This window comes from Bos indicus x Bos taurus, chromosome 13 (assembly GCF_003369695.1).
Source record: "Bos indicus x Bos taurus breed Angus x Brahman F1 hybrid chromosome 13, Bos_hybrid_MaternalHap_v2.0, whole genome shotgun sequence".
Classification (NCBI taxonomy): domain Eukaryota; kingdom Metazoa; phylum Chordata; class Mammalia; order Artiodactyla; family Bovidae; genus Bos; species Bos indicus x Bos taurus.
In genome coordinates, this window is record NC_040088.1 from 44,769,914 (window position 1) to 44,784,598 (window position 14,685).

A 14,685-nucleotide genomic window follows, 5' to 3' on the forward strand; every position below is an offset into this window, starting at 1 on the left:
CTGTCAAATATTAATTCTTAACCCAATTCCTTTACGCAAAAGCAACGTATAAATTCTTGGTAAGAGAACTGAGATTTTAGCTGTGTGAAAGCTACTTTATGTTGAACAGCTGAACGGCTCCCCAGTGATAAGAAGTTCACTGAAGTGTGAAGGGTATCACAGCTTTAAGCATATCATTGAGAAGAAAAGCTACAGGTATCATACACCTAGAACCACGAACCAGGGTCTGAGACATACATTCAACACCTCACTAGAATACGGAAAACCATCCTTGGAGAGCAACATGACTGTGCATTGAGAGTCATGACACCTCTCATACATTTCTCTGAATCCACCCGCAGTGTAAAGGGTCAGCTGAGGACAGCTGACATCAATCCAGTCTCTATGGAGCCGAGCCAGGAGCCTGTGTCCCCGGGGAACAGAACCAGCATCTGAGGAAGGTGACGCTCAGGCAGGAGAGGGGAGAGTCACAGTGACATCAGGTCACAGCTCCTTGTGCTTCATGAGACTTTCCTGAGAAGACTGCGAGATGGACAGAGGTCTGGGTGTTCACCTTCCCTTTAACTCCTGCTGGGCAGTGAAGCCACCCCCAGGAATGAGGGTGAGGAAGTAACGGGCCTGCCCACCTCCTTTTCTGGCCTTGTTAACCCTTCTCTCCACACTGTCCACCTCCATTTTTAATACGTGAAACTCATTCAAGTTTCAGACCCACGGGTTCAGGATACTGTCACCCGAAACATGCCATGATGGCCTAAGGATTATTTTAAACTGAAGGTCATTTTTTAAAAGCAGAAGTAAAAAAACTCTCCGTCCTCCTCCTGCCAAGAAGGCAGGAGCTTCTGAAGTAACCACCAAGGACGTGCTAGATGCTCATCAGCCCAGAGGTGGCATGGAAGAATGTGTAATGACTTGTGCTTAAAAAACCCTCCTTTTTCATGAGTTTCCCCGTCTATCTACGTTTCCTCCATCTACCACTCTTCAGGATCCGAAGTCCCATTCCTCTGTGTTATCCCTCTTCAACAGATTTATTGCTCTTCTGTTAAGAAGCAACATACTCCCCAAGTTCTAAGCACCCCTTGCAGTTACCTATCACTAGGCACGTACGTGCTGTGTATATGTGCGATGCACACACCAACAAACTTGCTTGTTTGCCTGTTGTTAAGCTGTTTTGTCAGGTCCCGAACAATGAAACTGACATGGGCAGAATAGCACCAGCTGCCAAGCGTGGTCACAAACCATCCAGAGCCCCACAAGGACTTCTCACTAATACACAAACTCCTTAAGTAAGCATTTACCCTGCCTTGATCAGAAGAAAATGGAAAGATGGAACTAGGAGTCACCATTTTATTGAGATTCAAATACACTGAAACACAGGGTTATCAAAGTATAACCTAATGCAATCAGAGGAAAGGCTGCTGGCAAACAAGATACTCGTGTTGTGCTATCATCTCATTCAACTGGTTTCCTGCTGAGGCAAAAAGGGAACGGCCCCTATACTTGAGGCATGAGCAGTATCACCTCCCCACAGCTCGGCTGCAGGCACACAGATCACTCAGGAAGTGTGGGCCCAAAAGGGTTTCACTTGCATCTAATCATCCGCCCAGCCTCCACTTCACAGCAAATATACGACAGAAAGCAAGTCAAATGAGAAAACAGACACACGGAAACCTCGTGACACTCAAGGACAGAAGACACTGGCACGTGGCTCCGTCTCTTCAACAGATGTCGTCAAACAAGACAAGCTAGAAAGCATAAACAAAACGACAGGAAGTCCATTCTAGATCTTAGAAGACTGAGGATACATAATCCCAGATGCAATGCTGGTTAGAGGGAAAAACAGCTGCAAGAGCACTTGGAGAGAAAGCAGGCAAAGAACGTGACTGTGTGTTAGATGGTATCAGGAAACTGCTTTCCTAGTCTTGAGAATAGCCTTGTCTTCAGAAGCTGCACACTGAAACACGGACTCAAGACATCTGCAATGTGTTTTCAAAGGCAACATAGGATAGCAAATATGGCAAATAGAGGATATCAGATAGGTAACTCAAATGTGGCCAACGAGAGGACAGAGCGATAATCCTGACAAAATGTCCAGGATTGATGAGCCTAGGTGGGGAAAGAGGATTCATTACACTCTTCTCAGACTTCCCAATGTGTCTGAAAACTGTACTTCCCTCGCCGTTGCCTCCTCCCTCCCCATCAACAAGTGTCATGGCTGATCCCTGCTGGACCCCAGAGCAGCTCATCAGCATGAACTAATCAACAACACCTTCTGAGGCAGATTCTAAGTCTATGGGGAATATTTAGGAACAAGGAAGCCTCCCAAGGCCCCAGTGAGAAACAGGAGTACAAGTCCCATAGTACTTGGGGATGATGAGGGACTCATCAGAGGCGCTTGGGGCAGCAATCCACCTCACCCAGAGGGTTACAGGAAAATTCTCACAAATTATCTTGCCTCTGGCAACTTCAAACTTGCTCTAGGTAGTCACTAGTGAAACAGTCACTGCTGAGGACAGAACTCTGATGTGAAGGGTGAAATCTAGTGCGGGCATCCCCGGTGCTTCCCCTGGGCTGCTCGCTGAATCCTCCCAATAGTGCTATACAGCAGGTCCCATCACTTCCTTTATTCCCCAACAGAGATGCTGAGTCCTGCATCCGTGAAGTACCTTGTCCTGACCACCCTCCCCGAGTCCACATTCAGCCCTCTCGTCCACCCTCAAGTTGAAGATGACGGTGGGGAAGGACATAAACATCATCACCCTGCCCAGAGCCAGCCTGGACAGGCCTCACTGGACCGCTGGTGCACCCTTGGTAGCTGAAGTGTGAGAAGAGGAAGCAGGCCACCAGCAAGGCCACCTCCCCATCTGGTAAGGGCTGAACCGTGCTTCCACGCACTCGAGGAACACCAACATCTGCACGCACAGTGTCACCCACCGCCCAGCCAACTCGAATGGTCTCTGAGAAGTGAGACAAAGGCAGCCCTTCCAAGGGCAATAAGCACATGAGTTTATTTCAAAAGGGCTGTACTCCATGGGATGGAATGCCTAGTGGTTCTCTGGCGCGACCACCCAAGCAGGAGTAGCAGGTGAGGGGGACCTGGGCCTGGCTCCTCTGTGTCAGCTCTGACCCTGAGCAGGACACTGAACCTCTGCGAGTCTCAGCTTTCTCCTCTCTGACCATTCAGATGGATGGATGGAAAGACAGAGATGACACTACCCCTCCACCCCTCTGCACAGACACAAGCCAACAGGTGACACACAAAAGGTCATCCAGCTTCAACCCATCTAAGCGGTCAAATCTGGGACAGAGGAGGGAAAGGTGATGAAGTTTTTCTTACGTTTTCTGACACACACGGTCCTTTCACATTTAGAGACACACAGGGTCCGATGGCTCCCGCAACCTTCAGCTCCCTTGAGGTCTGAGACAGAATTACACAAGAGCACACAGTTAACAACCACTAAGAACCACCCTCTTACAAAGGACACAACTAAAACTTAGAGGAAGAAACGGCAGGGTTATCATTCACCCAGAGAAAACCCTACAGGGATTCCAGTACACAAAAGCTGGTACACGGTTCTCCATGGCTTCTGTGAACCAACCAGAACTTTAATAAAACCCTCCTTGAGAAGCAGCATGTCTTGTTCCAAAGATGATGCCACATGTCCTGCTTTCTCCAAGTTGAAATGATTGTGCACACAGAGGACAGCAATTCCACCAATGATACCACATTCCTCCCCAATGCCACGAGCCTGCTGTAATGAGTCACAACTGTCAATCAGCAAACATGCTGTCTTGTGTATCTTTAAATATACTTAATTCTGAATTCATTTCAGCAAAGTCCATTCTTCATCTATTTAAATAAACCTCAAACATTTGATGATGTTGTTTGAAGTTTAACCCAGATGATTTACTCATTATCACCAATTCGCAAAGTAATATTTACCATCGTATTTTCTAATGGTCACTTTGACTGTTTTCTCAGTGACTCAGGATCAAGGGTATAGGTCTACAGTCCCTGAGTGGAAAATAAAAAGCTATACTCATGATGCCGCCCTATTTAAGAGCACTCTGGTCCATCTGCAGGCAGGTGTTATGCACGAATCAGTGGCTGAGTGGGTGCTCAGCCTACCACCCGTAATCTACGGCCTGCTGTCCTAGGGCAGGGCAGAACCTGCGGAGAGAGCAGACAACTCTGTGTTTCAAACACTGATAAATACACAGTTCATTCTTGAGAAGCAAAGCAACCAGAGATGGTGGGATTATTTTGCTGGGAAATTCTTATCTTTATAAATGCTCATGTCCTGCGGGGTGAGGTTTCTCCAAAGCCAACTACTAAATAAGCAGGAACACTATTCTTCCCTTAAATATTTAGAAATATATTGTACCTTTACTTCCAAAGTAGCACCAAAGGCCATTCGGAAATTGCCATTAAAATCTTTACTGAAAATTCTTTGGAATGTCTGCTTGAAGAGAGAAGTGTTGAAAGAATCTCCCATCACCATGTAGCCTCTAGGAAGAAAAAAGGAAAAAGAAAGTGAACCTTTAGATGACTGAAAGCCATTCAGAGGCTTCTTGGGTACTGACAAACAATTAATTTAGAGAAGAAAGTAAAAAGCAAGCCTGTCTATAAAGGTGTTACTGACAATATACTGCTTGCTAATGGTAACAGCCAGTTCAAGCTGTACTCTGGAAAAACACTATTTTTAAAACATGAAACAGAATTAATTAGAACAGCGCTTGTATCTTGATCACTATGGCAGTTATATAAACCTACAAGAGATGACAAATACCTCACAGAATTAGACGTACACAGAGATTTTAAAAATGAATGCATGTAAACACTGGTGAGAGCCAAGTCCAGTCCATAATGGAGTTAACTGTATAAACTAAGTCAAGTTTCCTGGTTGTGACATTGTGCTGTATTTATGTAAGTGCCACCACTGGGCTCCAAAATCACTGCAGATGGTGACTGCAGCCAGGAAATTAAAAGATGCTTACTCCTTGGAAGGATAACCTTGGTATCTAGGTTATGACCAACCTAGATACCATATTAAAAAGCAGAGACATTACTTTGCCAACAAAGGTCCGTCTAGTCAAGGCTATGGCTTTTCCAGTAGTCATGTATGGATGTGAGAGTTGGACTATAAAGAAAGCTGAGTGCTGAAGAATTGATGCTTTTCAACTGTGGAGTTGGAGAAGACTCTTGAGAGTCCCTTGGACTACAAGGAGATCCAATCAGTTCATTCAAGGAGATCAGTCCTAAGTATTCATTGGAAGGACTAATGTTGAAGCTGAAACTCCAATACTTTGGCCACCTGATGCAAAGAACTAACTCATTGGAAAAGACCCTGATGCTGGGAAAGATTGAAGGCGGGAGGAGAAGGAGACGAGGATGAGATGGTTGGATGGCATCACCGACTCAATGGACATGAGTTTGGGTGAACTCTGGGAGTTGGTGATGGACAGGAAGGCCTGGCAAGCTACAGTCCATGGGGTCACAAAGAGTGGACACGACTAAGCAACTGAACTGAACCGCTGGGAATTGCTGGATGAAAAGTATGGACAGATCTCTTTGTACTATGTTTGCAATTCCTTGTGAATCTTAATTACTTCAATTAAAAAGTTAAAACAAAAATGATATAATCATCAGCTGCGTGTGCTCAGCCACACCTAGAACACGCAGGGATTCTCAAACCCTGCACATCAGAAATGCTCAGCAACTTTAAATACGCTGATGCCCAGGCCATGTGCTGTGCTAATTAAATCCGACTTTAGGAACAGGACTCAAATCAAGAGTAGCTTTTAATGTTCGCAGGTGATGCCAACGTGCAGCAGCTTCAGACCAGCACTGCACGTCTGTGGATCTCACCAAAATCCCCAGAGAGTTTGTTAAAACCGACCGCCACACTGGAGCCTCAGCCTCTGATTCAGGAGGTCTGGGGTGAAGCCCAAGTGTGCACATTTCTAATCAGGCCCCATGGAGCACTGAGGCGGCTGGTTGGGCCTCATCCTGCTTTGAGGACCATGCCTCCACAACGCCATCCACCCAAGGTGAGGACTTGTGCTCTCAACCCACCCCTCACTGCACCCTCCAGGCTGTCAGGAAGTGTGGTTGCTAGGCCAGGGGAGGGGCAGCTAGTTTCTCCGGCATTCAGACCTATTCCCTACCCTTCTCACAAGGAAGTGCTAAAGGCCACACACTTCATGCTTGCCATCTTGCCCGGGTGTCTGGACAACTCTAAGAAATGAAGTTCCTCTGAAACGACAGGTTCCTAGGAAAGCCTGACCTCCCTCCGATCATAGCTTCTTCCTCCGAGAAGTACACCACCCTCCCCAGCCCAGAAACCGCAGCCCAGAGCCAAACGAATGCTCCTGTGAGCCAGCCTGGGCCCTCCCCATGGTTCCACCCCTCATTTTTCTTTCCTTAGAACCACCACTCTCACTTTACTCAGGGAGGGGCTCGCTGTCCACATACCCAGTAAGATTTGGACAACACTTCATCTCCAGGAGTCCAGTCTGATCAAGGGCACAGGCGTAAATATCAATGCAGTGACCGTTTGCAGCAGTGCGGTTCGCAAGCATCTCATAGTGCTGCAGAGAGAGAAAAACCATCTTCATGGAACAGGGACATCACCCATTAGGTATCCTCAAAGTTTTTCGAGATTGGAAGCTACACTTTTTTTATATGGATGTCATAAACTGTCCCCATGTCCCCTGTTTGATCACATCCACTCTAATCAAGGTCTCAGAACTGGGGCAGATATTTAATGTCAGCGAGATCTGGCAGGTCATCTCAGCAAAAGCAGCTCGCCTGCCACACAGCATGGCCTGGGCAGAGCAGAGGCTGCTCCCCTGAGCAGCCGAAGCCCCACCCTGGGTGACTACACTTACAGCCCGTGGCCAGGAGCACCTACCTTGGTTGCCTTTTTCATGAAGCGGGCATTGTCTTTCTCAATGTCATGCCAGGAACGAATAGGAACCTTTAATTCATCTCCAACCACCATGCCAGGTCCCTGGGTGGGGGGTCCCCCAGTGAACAGCATGATCCTGGCTCCCGTGTTTGGAAAAGTGCCCTGTGACAGTGAGTGGCAGCATGTTAGAGACACACAGCCCGCCCCAAGCATACTTCCCACAGAGATGCCGCAAACACGCGCTCCCTCAGCTGTCGTGAACTGCCGTGGACACTGAGGACACTGCAGCAAAGAGCAGACGACACTATGGACAAGCAGCTTCTCACTTCCAGGCTGAGGCTCTGGAGAGCTTTTATTAATTTACTGTGATCCCACTGCCCTAATGGTCTTGTGTTTCTCAAGAAAACTTTCTGTAATTTTCAAAACACTGAGGGCTCCTTCAGTGTGGACAATAATAATCACTGAAGTACATTCTGATAAACTAACACAGCCAGCTGACTGGGGTCACAGCTGATTTTTCAGACAAGGCCAAGAACACACCTTCTGCCATCAAGCTTGCAAGGTTTGGGGGCAGGGCAGTAAATTCTGAGTTACCTCCAACAGGCCTACAGCAATGGACAAGGCAACACCAGTGGATCGCAAAGGCCTCTTCCCCTGAGGTACGGGCCACGGGTCCCTCTGTAGCTCCCCAAGGAGATCAGTGAGGTTCATGTCAATCTTGTGAATGGGCTGCAGAAACCTGCATGATTTTGAATGGACACGTCAAATCTGAGTTAATAAAGTACTCTGGTCCTCGGCCCACGTAACACATAGCTACTGCTCTTCAAAACGTGTATCAGAGTAGAAAAAACTTGCAGTTTTTTTTCTTCAAAGTTGTCTCTAACTACAAACACAAAAAACTCAAAGCAATTTTATACAGGACAATCTCTTAAAGCCTAACGTATAATACTTTGCACATGTAGTGTGAAAGAAAATCAATTTCAAACAGGAGCAAATCAGTTTAATTAAAGTTTAAGTGGCCAAAAAAAAAACAACAACAACAGCAACAATCCTAAAGACACGCCTAACAGGAACTCAGTTCATGTAACGTTCACAAGCAGGGACAACCTTCATCGATCGTTCTGAAGATTCTCTCAATGTTTCTCTTAAACACTTGGAGTCATCAGGGAAACACCGGTTTCTTAGAGAAGAGGCTGTAACCATCACCTTATGTTGGCCAACTGTTAACCCAGCCCTTGGCCGTTCTAGGAGTGCAGCAGGCCATGTGAACTAAGTGCCCAGTCTCAGGACACTCAACAGAAGCCTTTTCAGTGTCCCCAGCTTTACAAAATGGGGGGAGTTCCCTAGTGGCCTAGTGGTTAGGATTATGGGCCTTCACTGTTGTGGCCCGGGTTCAACTCCTGGTTGGGGAACCGAAGTCCCGAAAGCTGCAGTGCTGCCAAAATTAAAAAAAGGAAAAAAAGGACAACAGCCACGTGTCTAAGAAGAGGGGAATGACTGTGTGCAGTGCTCTCAAAACCTCTATGGTGATCCAACTCTAAAAGGAAAAGCATCCTGAGCAAAACTGCCCCAGGATATATGTGAACGTATATATTTATATAGATTATAAATTTTCAACATACACTGATGTATTATGCTTATTATTAAACATTAAATATTGATTAGGCCTAATCTTTTCTTCCCCTTTAAAAATAAAATACAAAGCACTCTCGCTGCGCCCCCCCCACCCCCCACCCAAGGGGCTAGGCTCACCTGCTGGACACGGACGGGCGCTCCTGCGGCTGAGCCGGGCGCATTGGCTGCACGGGCATCGCAGGCTTGGTCAGGCCCAGCATGTCCTACACAAACCAAAAAGACGCATTTCTCATAACACGATAAGAGAATGGCTCCTATTTTTTTCCTTTTTCTTAATGAAACTTTAAGAACTATCCCTGCTCCTGCCTGAGGACAAGCTGCACACTGACCTGGATCTGCTTGGCAGTAAGGTCCTTCGTACCCCGGAAGACGTAACTCTTGGAGATCCCCTCGCAGCTGAGTTCGTGAACCTGTACCATCCTCCCAAACGTGATCAAACCCACCAGCGCGTCCGGAGGAAGGAGGCTCAGGGACATCTGCAGGGACTCCTTGAGTGCTTGGAGGTCATCATCCTCCAGACACGTGTCCACCACATACAGGAAGATCAGAGGGGATGGGGCGCCTCGCTGGATATGGGGGAAAATGGCATACAGTTAGTGTACAGACAGACGTGACCTGCTCTTTTTAAAACAAAACAGGTATGCACTAAATAACAACTCTTTATTTACACCTGTCAGGGATAACAATATCAAAACAAACTTCTACTTACCTCATTAAAAGGTAGGTTTTATCAAAACCAACTGGATGCAGACTATTTGTATCCAACAATTTATTCCCCATTTTGAATGCCAGGCCTTGCTCTAGGTCCTGCCATACATCAGCAGACCAAAAGGCCAGAGATCCCTATCTGCCTGAGGAGCTAACTTTCAAGAATCGAGAAGAGGGGCAGGATTGTGCAGGTAGGGCAGGGTAGGGGTGGAGCTCCACCAGTAACTGGGAGGCTAGGGGAGCCTTATTAAGAAAGTAACATTTTGGATTTCAAAAGAAAAAAAAAAAAAAAAAAGAAGTAACATGTGAGCAAAAAGCTGGAGGGGAAGGAGGGAGCAATGCAGATACAGGGAGAGAGCTCCAGCCTGAGGAAAAGCCAGAACCAAGGCCCAGGGACATGTCTGTGCCCACACACTGAGCAGTCAAGGATCCCGCGGGCCTTGCAGCTGTAAATCGTTCATATGGGCAAGAGACAAAGAAGACAGAGTATTTCAGAAGAAACTCAATACTTAACACTGCTCCTTAAACACATGACAATTACCTGTATCACGTACTCAATTGTAGAAAACTGGGGCATCAATTCAGCAGGCTGGTTCACCTCAGATATGCCTGCGTAAGCTGGAGGAAACTGGAGAAAACAAGACAGAGCAATGTTTCATGAGGGCTGAAAGTTACACTATGTCTCCTATCTTCCATTTATAAAAATAGTAATAGTTTAATGACCACGTATTTATTATGAAAGTATTAAACCTAGAACATGTTACTAAAATACAAAAATCTATTAACACTGCCCTATATCACACTGGAACTTTATTTTAAATGGTTTTCAGATATGTTGTAACTTCTAAATGATTAAAACACACACTATTAAAAACCATTTCCTAATTGTTGCCTATAAATGAAGGGCTGAGATTTCAGCTATCTTATCAATTATCTATGTGGAATCTAAAGCTTTTATTTAGGTTTATTATTCTAGCTGTGATCAATAAAGTAATACACGTTCATTGTAGAAACCCTGGCAAGTACAAGAAATTTCATGGATAGAGGAGCCTGGCAGGCTATAGCCCAGGGGGTTGCAAAAGCTGTACATGACTGAGCTACTGAACAAGAAAAATATAAGAAAAAAGAAACAATCCCCCGATCACACACACACCCACACACACTCCCACCACTTGGAGGCAGCCTCTGTCAACATCTCAGCTTCCACACTTGTTCTTAAGCACAGCTGAGATCATCTTGCATGCACAATTTTGCAACCTGCCTTTTGGTGCTTAACATGTCATAGGTGTCTTCTTTTTTCTCTGCAAACATTTTAGATTCGTAGCTTGTATGTTGCTTTTCCTTTCCCCCAAGTTAAAAACTGAGGTATGACGCCGTACATATCAATTTTACCATCTTTTTGAGTGTCCGGTTCAGAGATCTTAAATACACTTATAACACTGTGCGACCACCTCTAACATCCATCCCCAGAACTTTCCTCATCTTGTAAAACTGAAACTCTGAACCTGTTAAACAATCTCCGGTTCATCCCCATCCAGCCCCTAGCACCCACCTCTCCATTACTCCAAGTACCTCATTTAATGGGGATCATATATGCTTGTCTTTTTAGGACTGGCTTATTTCACTCAGTAATATCAGTAAAGCTCAATTACATTGTAGCATTAAGTCAGAACATCCTTGCATCTTAAGGCTGATACTATTTCACTGAATACAGGACACTTGCTTACCCATTCACCTGGCAGCAGATACTGAAGTCAGGTGAAATGTTTAGCTACTGTGAATACTACTACTATGAATAGGAGTGTATATCTACAAGATCCTGTTTTCAGTTCTTTTGGATATATATCCAGAGGTGGGAATGCTGCATCATTTGGTAAACATCCCTAATGATTAGTGACGATGAGCACCTTTTTATGTGCTTATTGGCCATCCATCTATCATCTTTGGAGAAATTATCTCTTCAAGTCCTTTGGACATTTCTGAACTAGGCTTCCCTGTTGTTGACTATTATGAGTTCTTAAATATTCTACACATTAATCCCTTAGACATACGATTTGCAAATACTTTCACCCACTGTATGAGCTGGCTTTTACTCTCTTGACACTGTCTTTTTGATCCAGTAGAATTCTCACAATTAATAAAATTAAACAGACATCAATTCTGAGTGTAATAGGGTGTAGGAATGTTTTTAAGACTTGCATATACTTCTGAATCGCCCATGGAATCTTGAATGGTGGGACTTCCCTGGTGATCTAGTGGCTAAGACTCCATGTTTCCAATGCAGGAGGCCTGGGTTTGATCCCTGGTCAGGGAACTAGATCCCACATGCTGCAACTAAAGATTCTGAAAGTTGCAATGAAGATCTCATGTGCCTCAGCTAAGACCCGGCATGGCCAAAATAAATGAATGAAAAAAACAAAAATACTGAATGGTACCTGCTTCTAATTCCCAAGCTTATACTCAGTTATCAACTACAGGCTAGTCCTTTATCACTGGTCTCAGTGTGCACTGAGCATGAGACTCATAATTATGATCAAATTAAGAATAAGTAGATTATGACTATCTTAAGATCTACTAGAACAGTATATATTATGATGAGCATAATTAATTATTTGCTAACTGCTTTACCAAGGTATAGTTTATATACCATAAAATCACTCATTTTAAATGCACAATTCAGTGATTTTTAGTAAATGCACATAGAACTGTGCAATACTTATCATAATCCACTTTTAGAACATTTGCTTCATAGACACAGTTCATGTCAAAGAGAATTCTCTCCCATCATTTGGGAGCTCTTAACTCAATAACTTAAAAATGCTTAAATCAAAACAAGATAAATACTGATATTTGACCCTAAAAGTTAGAAGGGTCAGAAAATGAAAATCCAGTATCCAATTAAAATAAATTGAAGTCAAATGTAATATAAATACCTTCTGTTTTTTGGGTAACATACTCAGTGCTTACAGAGAGCGTACTTAGAAAAAAAAAGAAGGGAGTTCTACGTCCTCTCCACAGCAAACGACAAAGACTCAAATAAAGAAATGGAATGACCATTTCAAAGAAAAATCACGGATGTTCAATGTTCAATATTACCAGGAGAGACCCAAATTCACCTCAATTTTTTCAGTGTAGGACAATGAACTGAAACACAGGGAATACTTTTAAAATAATTATGTTCACATACCTGATTTCTCTGGAAACAGAAATTACAGGCCCAAAGTTTTGCTCGATAATCAACCTGACTGTGAGAAAGATAAAATATTACATCCAGGTTCTATTTTCATTTTTAAACAGTACTGAGTGGGGGATTTTTGTAGAAACGAACACCTCGGGCATTAATACGTCTCTGGTCAATAACGTGTTTTAAGCTAGAAAACATTTACGTGTAAACTTCAAGTTCAGTTAATCTCAGAGATGTGTGTTCCTATGTGGGTGCATCAGTGGATGAAGGCACACAACACCTTCTCTGCAGCTCGAGTTCTAGCTAAGGACACAGAAAGGCTCCTTCAAGCAGCAACAGTGAATGGCTACTAAACCCTTTTTTCTCTTTTCTGACTTCCTAGATAATATTTAGAAGTTTGTGAGCTATAAAATTTATTCGTTACTTCCTATGGCCCCATTATCTAAACAGTCTTTATGATTTTCCTAACATCTTTACTTTTTGGATATGTGAAACTACTATATTTTAGTACTAAAAAGTACACTGCACACAGGAAAAACTCCTCAGATTTGAACCACACTTAGTTCACTTGAAGAAGTTGGGTAGGAATGCTTCTGGGTTGATACACTTCCTAAAACTTGTTGCTTGCCCCCTGCTTTCTACATTTAGAAAATTAACATCAGGAGCTATTATTTTAAAAGAGCAGCAGCATCTTATACATGGGCACATCAAATAAAAGCAAGGAGAATGAAGTTAAAAAAAGTTCCCTTATATAAAAATTTTATCCTTTAAAGAGTATTTATGGCACTCTTTATTTGTTTACAAATTCTTTGAAAGAGTGCCCACATTTACGAGAGCGATCACAGGTCACTATTCCAGGCGCAAAAAAAAGTTACACTTAACAATAATATCTTTTAAGAGCTCAAATTTCTTCTGCCTGTTACTTCTTCCTGCTGTACAGGATCACCATACCAGGTAGGTGCGACAGAACTGTCTAAAGCATTTGGATTTTTCTGGAAAAAGCTTTAAAGACACCAATAAAATGAACAGTTAAACCAAAAATAAACTGCAAAGCAGAAGGGAAAAACACCAACCAATCCTTTCCCTCCACCTCACCCCGTAAGTTCTAATTCTATTTGGAGTTATCAGGCCGGAGGGATTCCCAAAAGCACTCATTACCTAAGTATCTCACTATTCACTACTCATCTCAGATCTGACATCTTGCCCAAATGAATCACTTTTATGAGAATCACATAAACGTCGGAATTTACTGTAGTTATCCTTTCTACTGGTTTTTAAAAGAGTTCATACCAAAGTGGATTGAGAATGGCTTTGCAAGTTGGCCTGCTGCAGAGCACCGGTTCATACTGTACGGGAGGCAGGTCTGGTCGTTCTTTTAAAGGAGTAAGAAGACAAGCCAGGGGAACAACCATTCTTGTAGCCTCGAGTCTGCTGGAAGGCCACACATTCCAACTAAAACGCACGCCATCGCGTTCTTCATTCTGCTGAATGAACTCCAGGTATGTGGCCATTGTCTAAAAAAAAAAACTACAGATAAACCCTTAATTGTACTTGAAATTCCCAAATGAACTTCAAAAAAAAAGATGATGACCTAACTCAACATTCTTTAAACACTTACGTCTAGAAGAACTTGTCACTGGAGGATGCCAACGTCTCACTTCTCTCTGACCCCCAAGGGTCAGTTAACTTTACCGCTACCTTTCCTGTTCCTTTCTCAAATCCCCGTTTCTAGCACTTAAAAAAAATAAAAGGGGCGGAAGGTTTACAATCACTTGGTCATCTCTAAGCTGCATGCAGTTGAGTAAGAGTCATTTAAATCTCCTCAAACAGCACATTATCACTTCAGCCGAGCAGATTTCAACCCTGTGTTCAAGCCCTGTTTCAGAAGCTAGCTATCTTCCTCCCTGACCCCCTTTCCTCCTGATTCTATTTGAGTAAAACATTGTATTAAAATTTACATTCCAAGTGATCTTGGTTTTGTGGCCTTTTCCCTCTTTCCATTATTAACTACAGAGAAAAGACCCAGATACTGATGCTCAAATGCTATTCATGGAGTGAACAGCCCCCAGTTCTTACCCAAAGTACTTCTTGGGATCACCGGAATTAAAGGCCAGTGGACTACTACACTACATACACACCTCACCAGCACCTACCCTCTCACCACAGTCACTTATGCTCATGCCTTGAAAGATTCCAATTTTAACAGCCATCCAGATTAAATACATTTTCCAAACTCAGATAATGCCAATT

The 14,685-nt window shown here is 43.8% G+C and overlaps 1 protein-coding gene across 9 annotated transcripts in view; it reads right to left on the reverse strand.

Moving 5' to 3' along the window:
- Positions 1-14,685, reverse strand: part of SEC23B (Sec23 homolog B, coat complex II component) — a 31,126-nt gene that overhangs the window by 14,805 nt on the left and 1,636 nt on the right. For 4 of the 9 annotated variants that reach the window (XM_027559627.1, XM_027559621.1, XM_027559624.1 and 1 more), the window contains exons 2-11: positions 13,726-13,949; positions 12,439-12,496; positions 9,793-9,879; positions 8,873-9,109; positions 8,661-8,746; positions 7,503-7,647; positions 6,912-7,070; positions 6,473-6,588; positions 4,383-4,506; positions 3,335-3,415 (exon numbers count right to left, since the gene is read on the reverse strand). In XM_027559627.1, coding sequence (XP_027415428.1) covers positions 3,335-3,415; positions 4,383-4,506; positions 6,473-6,588; positions 6,912-7,070; positions 7,503-7,647; positions 8,661-8,746; positions 8,873-9,109; positions 9,793-9,879; positions 12,439-12,496; positions 13,726-13,946 — 1,314 coding nt within the window. In that variant the 5' untranslated portion in view covers positions 13,947-13,949. Of the gene's footprint in view, positions 1-3,334; positions 3,416-4,382; positions 4,507-6,472; positions 6,589-6,911; positions 7,071-7,502; positions 7,648-8,660; positions 8,747-8,872; positions 9,110-9,792; positions 9,880-12,438; positions 12,497-13,725; positions 13,963-14,053; positions 14,170-14,685 lie in introns of all 9 variants that reach the window. The other 5 variants (XM_027559622.1, XM_027559618.1, XM_027559619.1 and 2 more) reach the window with 3 other exon arrangements.